This window comes from Ranitomeya imitator, chromosome 1 (genome assembly GCF_032444005.1).
Source record: "Ranitomeya imitator isolate aRanImi1 chromosome 1, aRanImi1.pri, whole genome shotgun sequence".
Classification (NCBI taxonomy): domain Eukaryota; kingdom Metazoa; phylum Chordata; class Amphibia; order Anura; family Dendrobatidae; genus Ranitomeya; species Ranitomeya imitator.
Genome location: NC_091282.1, coordinates 581,428,362 through 581,435,672, shown reverse-complemented (window position 1 = coordinate 581,435,672; position 7,311 = coordinate 581,428,362). Strand labels below are relative to the sequence as shown.

The window sequence follows — 7,311 nt, the reverse complement described above, 5'->3', positions numbered from 1 at the left end:
AGAGTGATCGTAGCCACGGGGGGGTGAAGCCACCCCCCCTGGGCTAAACTACCACTCCCCCTTTCCCTGCAGATCGGGTGAAATGGGAGTTAACCCTTTCACCCCATCTGCAGGGACGCGATCTTTCCATGACGCATATGCTGCGTCATGGGTCGGAATGGCACCGACTTTCATGACGCAGCGTATGCGTCAAAGGTCGGGAAGGGGTTAAAAGCGAGTATGATGAAGGCTCTGGTGGAGCCGAAACGTCTCTTATCGCTTTTTTGAAATATTCTGTTATGCTCCCTGAACACATTGAATAAATTTGTTAATATTTTGGCATCAAATTCCCTGTGAGGGTGCGGTGAAATTTATATTTAGCTAATAGAGTTTTTTAGCACTTTTTTTTTTGGCCTGGTCATTAAGGGGTTAATAACATTATTAGAATAGCCTCCAAAGCACTTACCAACATGACAAATATTGAGGGGGCAGAAGCAGTTAATCAACTTACAAGATTTAAAGATATGCATACATTTCTTTTATTTCCATTACTATGATACAATAGTTGAAATTACTTTATCCAAGCTCCATTCACAGGTACGGCTCATCACGTGTCAACATCAGCTTAGGAGGACAAGTTCCTGGTGTTACTGGCTTCTTTAATACTTTTGCAACAGAGCTATAAAACAGTATAGAAAGTTAAATACACATATAGTAGCTTTCGCTCAAAACACATTACTATAAAATTATATATATATATATATATATATATATATATATATATATATATATATATATATATATATATATATATATATATAATCTGCCTGCTATGTATAACCAATATTTGTTTTTCTCATCTCTGATAGGAACCGATTCCACTTTCTTCTACAATCAATTTGCAGGACTTGGTTCAGCATCCAGGGTAGTATTCCATGACCACTGGATGGGAAAGCTTCAAACTGCCTCCTACCTTACTCTACCCACGGATCTGCTTTCGATTAGCCGCCTGGCGCGACGTCATGTGTGCCTAATGTTGCAACAATGACAGTGTGCCAAGAAGACTAATCAAAAGACAAGTTATGCATGGCAGGAGGCAGTTTGTAAGGTGCCCTGTGGACTACTGCCATGATCGCTGGATGATTAATTCATCTTTACTTCACATCATGAAAATATATTAAATCTGTAGGATTTTAGGGTTTAATCAGTACATTTTTCCCCATGCCAACTCTTCAGCTATACTTCACAGCTTTTGCATATTGAGGTTAAGGGTAAGTGCACATGTTGCAGATTTCCTGAGGAGATCCGCAGCGTAATTTTCCAGACAGAAACCATGCAGATCCACAAGTGATTTACAGTACAATGTAGATCAATGGGGGAAAAAAAAATGCTGTGCTAATGGTGCAGAAAATTCTACATGGAAAACGCAGCAGATTCAAAAAAGGACCATGTCAATTCCTTTTGCCGATGGGATCTGCAGCGTTTCTGCACCCATTGACTTCCATTGATTCAGTCAAATCTGCAGCAAAACCATAGGATCTGTGGTTTTTCTAAGGAATTGAGTGCGAGAAACGCTGCAGATTGGGAGGAGGAAGAGTGTATGGGTGGAGAATGTGTGTGCGGAGAAGATTTGCGTGTCTGCGGGTGTGTGTGTGGGTGTGTGAGGGGCTGTGTGTGTTCGGGTCTGTAAGTAGGCAGCCATCGTTCGATGGGACTACTAGTTCCATCCGGCTATGCCTGCTACAGTGACAGATAGCCGGATGATGGGACAGTATAGTCCCATCATCCGGCTACTGTGTTCAAGTGTAAAAAAAAATTACACACACACACATATAGACATACAACATACAGTACACTCACCAATCACCAAGTCCCCGAAGCAATCGATCACCTGTAAAAAAAATATTAAAATAATAAACCAAAAGTATACTCCCTGATACGATGTAATCCATGTAATAACGAGGATCCCACGTCGATCTCCCGTGGAGAGCTGTCACATCGGCAGATTCGACAGCTCTCTTGGGGCTCCGGGAGACAATGACGGAAGCTATCCTTCCACACTGTATTCCTCCGCTGCTGTGAGTACAGTCTAGTTCATACTGTCACTTGCGGCACAGCTGCATGGAAAAATTCTCACGCAGCAGTGCCGTAAAGTGAGAGCAATGAACTCATTGAATCCTCAGTGATCACACTGCTGGAGCCATTGTCTCCTGTCAGTGTGTCACTGGAGGCCTATAGAGCTGTCACATCTCCTGATGTCACAGCTCTATAGGGGAGATTGTCGTGGGACACTCGTCATTAAATGGACTGCGTTGGACCAGGGAGTATACGGTTGGTTTATTATTTTTTATTTTTTGCAGGTGATCGATGGTGGCTGCAAGTATGGTGAAATTAAGATTAAAATACTTTTTTCTGGCGGTGTCTAACTCTTTCACTACTATAAGATTAGTAATGGATAGGTGTCTTATTGACGCCTCTCCATTACTAACCGGGCTTGATGTCACCTTACAATACAAAGGTGACATTAACCCCTTATTACCCCATACGCCACCGCTAGAGGACTGTGGGAAGAGGGAGGCTAAGTGCCGGAATTGGTGCCATTTCTGGGGCGGCTGGGTGCTGGTTTTTGTAGCTGGGGGGGGGGAGGGCAATATCCATGACGCCTCTCTAGGCTATGAATATCAGCCCGCAGTCTGCGTAGCTTTTCCGGCTCTAAATTATATGGGGACCCCATGTGTTTTTTTGGAGGGGGGGTCTCCCTATTTTAATAGCCAGTAAAGGCTACGCAGATAGTTGTGGGCTGATATTCATAGCCTGGGAAGATCCGTGCATATTATCCGCTTCCCAGGTTATAAACACCGGCCCCCATTCGCCGGCTTTCCCACTCTGGACTTGAAAATTGCACGAGAGCCCACACAATTTTTTTCCATTTTTTTTCTTTTTAAATTAAACAGATATCGCGTTTAAGGCCGGGGTTACCCTTGCGACAAAACTGGCACGAGTCTCGCACCTCAATACCTGGCACTGCCGCCGGCACTTGGGACCGGAGTGAGCAGCTGCATGTATTCCGCTGAACGCTCCGGTCCGAGTGCCGGTGGCAGTGCCAGGTATTGAGGTCCGAGTTTCTCGTAAAGTGTGACCCCGGCCTAACAGATTATTTTCTATCTATAGATATATCTATCTATGTAGATAGATATATCTACAGATAGATAGATCTATAGATGGATATAGATAGAGACAGATCTATAGATACATAGACCTATAGATACATCTATCTCTATCTATAGATAGATGTATCTGTATCTATAGATCTATCTGTAGCTATATGTAGATAGATCGATAGATGGATATATCTATCCACAGGAGCATTAAAGATAACACCTGGGGTTTGGGTTTCACCCCCATAGTAAACCCTGACACAGTTGACTTCCTTGACCTCACTTTTTTCATGACAATATAAAAATTCATACAAGAACCTACTTCAAATCTGTGGATGCGAATAGTTATGTCCATTATCAAAGTGGACACTACACCAAATGGTTGAGGAATATTCCACTCAACCAATACAAAAGAATCGAGAGGAACTGCAGTATGGACATAGATTTCATTAAGCAATCAAAAGTTTTATCACACAGATTTCTTGAAAGAAGTTACCCCAAAAAATTGATCCATAGAGCCTTCTCTGAAAGCCAAAAAATAGAACAGATAGACTTAATCTCTAATAATATAAAAACAAAAAAAAATAAAAATCAGCATCTGATACTAAGTGCAGCTTCAATTTTATCACCACTTTTTCAGCCCAAAACAAGAGAATTCGCCTGGTTCTGAAAAAACATTGGGGCATACTTCTTAATGATCCCATATTGGGAAGCTTCTTCCCAGCAATCCCCTGATAACGTTTCGAAGGGCCCCAACATTGAAAAACATGTTGGCCCCCAGCCGGCTAAAGAAAAAAGAGCATCTCAATCCCTCTACAAAAAAGCCCAGACAAGGCTCCTATAGATGTGGCATCCCGAGATGCCTATGCTGCTCCAGCATCATTCATGACAGTGGAAATTCAGATGAGTTTCAAATCAAATACCATTTGACTTGTCAATCCAGTTTTGTCATCTATGTCATTATATGCGATTGTAAGAAATTATATGTGGGCAGGACAACGCAACAGCTGCATAAAAGAATAAACTCACACAGGTATAATATAAAAGAAGGATTTTTACAGCATGGCTTTTCCAGGCATTATGCAATATATCACAACAAAAGGATCTCCTTCAGGGTGATCCCTATTGACCATGTCCCCCTTGATAATCCTAATCGAGTCCAGACTCTCAACAGAAAAGAGATCTTCTGGATTCACAAGCTGAATACTATAAATCTCCATGGACTCAACGAAACAACTGATTTGTTCAATTGAAGAAAAAAAAAAAAAAAATTAAAAAAAAAAAAAACTCGGGTATTTTTTTTGAGGTTTTATTTATTTTTTTGTTTTCCACTGTTATCTCTTTGATTTCACAGACTCTTGTGAGGGTATGTGCACACGATGCAGATTTAGTGCAGAACTGCAGCAGATGTTTCTGCAGCAGAAACGCTGCAGAACTGCACTGTGATTTACAGTACAATGTAAATCAATGTGAAAAAAAAAAAAGCTGTGCACATGGTGCAGAAAAATCTGCGCAGAAACGCTGCAGATTTCAAAGAAGTGCATGTCACTTCTTTTGCGCAGTTCTGCAGCGTTTCTGCACCCTCCATAATAGAAATCCATTGGTAACAAACGCATAAAAAAACACATCAAAAACGCACCTGCGGATTCTGCCAGGAGATGCAGATTTTATGCAGAAAATTCTGCACCAAATCGGCATCATGTGCACACAGCCTGAAACTACCACCAAACAAAACAATCCAATCAAATCCACCCACGGCTCAATGGTTCAAAACATCAGTAGCAGGGTCCTGACAAAGAATAAATGTTTTAACACTGTAGGTTCTAGCACTCCCCCAGCTTGCAAAAGTTATTCATTTGCTTAACTACTCTTTTTAATGTGTTTTTTTGTATTTAGATTTTTACATGTATGAGCAATGGTTTTAAGTGCTATACTCAATTATATTTTATTATGGTTTTGTGTGTTTTATGATGTACATATATGTTTGAATATGTGTTTAAGTCAGATTCCCCACCCACTGGGTGTGGTGTATGTTTTTTTTTTTTGTTTTTTGAAAGGAGGTGTCTCCATGTGCCTTCTTTTGCTATAAATACCTGTATGTGTATAGACTGTCCTGAGGAAGTGGTGTGATCACCACGAAACGCAGAGAAATAAAGTCTATTCTCTATTACGGTACATCTATTTGGACTTCTCTGGTACATTATCCTGACAGGCGAGCAGCGCAGTCTGATGCAGCTCCAGGGCTAAAATCAAATGTCTTTATCTATCTTAAAATGAAAAAGCCAGGCTGTTGGACAATCTTACTTGTATCCCACATAGTACTGCTATATGTGCAGTTCAATTTCATTTAAACAAATACAGTACATACAGTCCAGATTTACAAGCTTACATCACTTCAGTACTCTTATTTCTTCATTTACACAACTATTTATTTAGTAAAAGATTTTTTTTTTCCTTAAACAATGGAGTTTCAATGGGGTCAAATTTTTCCCCATCGGTTGCTAATTTAGTAATGGCATGGTGGGAGGAACAATACATTTTCAACACTGAAACAATGAATCACAATGTATCTAAAAATTAAGCTGCAGGCAATCTGGCAGATGTAGTGTGCGGGTCTGCCTAAAGACTGTCAATGATTCACATAAAATAGGGGAATGCCACGCTTAGAATGAGTTGCAGCGCAATCACTGCAATAAGTCTGTTTGGCTGCTTTCACACATCAGGTTTTTGGTTTCAGGCACAATCCGTCAAATTTGCTAAAAAATGGATCCGGTGTAAATAGTGAAAAAACTGATGCAAACTGATTTGGGCATGCTCAGTGTGTTAAAAATGGATTCGGTCACCGGAAATGTTCTTTCACACATCCGTTCCATGCGTTCATTGCTGGAAACGTCCCTTCAGGCTTTTTCGCCGGACACAAAAAACGTTGCAGGAGACGTTTTTTGTATCCGGCAAAAAAGCCTGAAGGGACGGATCCGGCACAAAACGGATGAAACGCATGTCCTTCAGTCACAATCCGGCAGTAGTAGAACTCTATAGGGAAAAAACGGATCAGGCATCAGAAAAAAACTGATCCAGATTGTGCCTGAAACCAAAAACCTGATGTGTGAAAGCAGCCTTAGATTTGAGACCCTTTGAGGATAATATTTTTACTTGACTGGCACTTTACAGTACTATACTGCACAGGTGAAAGCACACTGAGTGGTTCCTGGTTAGGGCACTTACTTGTAGGCTGGCTGGAAAGCGTGCGATGTAGTTCAGTGAGGAGTGGTGACACTCGGGTGAACTCTTGCAGCTGATTATCAAATGCTAGGAAGCGTCCTCCCGCTGCGAAACCCTCCCCCCCCGTTGTAGCACTGAGTACAGTGGTAAGCCTCGGCCAATGGCGCCACTGTGAAATTGTGAATGCGTGTGGTGAGCGGGGGGGGCGTGGCTGAAACGGTGACGTCACCTGTGTGTGTATCGGACACATGCAGGGGCCAATCCCGACGCTTTTTCGAGGGAATCATCCCTCTTTCTCAAGGTATGGCTTCCTGCAATACCGTTGTGCTTTTATTACTGTGCACGCCTCCCTATTCGCTCCACCTACCTAACGTTGGTACACTGTACCAGAAACCCCTCAACGAGCTCTCAGCTTTCCTCCCCTAATGTTCCCTATCTCCCAAATTATAGAGGTCCAGGAACCTTACTCAACTAATCCCCCCAGGGAGTTGCATAAATGATATGGACAGAGAATAGGGGAAAAAAGGTCCTTGTCACGGGGCTTCCGCGACAGAGGTTCCAGAGAACCGCAGCGCTCTGGGCCTCGTTCACACACGATGAACAGAAGCTCTTCTCCTGAATTCTGACCTGGCTGTCTTTTGCCAGCAGGTCAGGAGTTAAACCTAGTTGCTGAAGTTGCTGAGAGCTTGGTCTCTCAGCTGAATAGATTTTTGTAATCTCCTCTCCTATATAGACTCAGCTTTGTCTACAACTGTTGTCAGTGATCAGTTCTGCTGCCTGGCTTGGAGGTTGAAGGAGCATGGTATTAGGAGCTTGGAGGTTTATTTACAGAGATTGGTGTCTGCTGTTTTGGTTGCATGTTAAACCTGTTTACCTTCCTAGTTTTTTCCTTCTCTTCCCTTCTATGTGTTTCCTCTGCGGTTGTGTGAGCATTTGGTGAGTTTGAGAGTTT

At 42.1% G+C, this 7,311-nt stretch overlaps 1 protein-coding gene across 2 annotated transcripts in view; it reads right to left on the bottom strand.

Moving 5' to 3' along the window:
• Positions 1-494: 494 nt before the first annotated feature.
• NDUFA7 (NADH:ubiquinone oxidoreductase subunit A7) overlaps positions 495-7,311 on the bottom strand; it is a 39,309-nt gene continuing 32,492 nt past the window's right edge. Inside the window, exons 4-5 of one of the 2 annotated variants that reach the window (XM_069767872.1) lie at positions 1,840-1,870; positions 495-658 (exon numbers count right to left, since the gene is read on the bottom strand). In XM_069767872.1, the coding sequence (XP_069623973.1) occupies positions 1,867-1,870 (4 nt within the window). In that variant the 3' untranslated portion in view covers positions 495-658; positions 1,840-1,866. The remainder of the gene's footprint in view (positions 659-1,839; positions 1,871-7,311) is intronic. The other variant, XM_069767871.1, reaches the window with a different exon arrangement.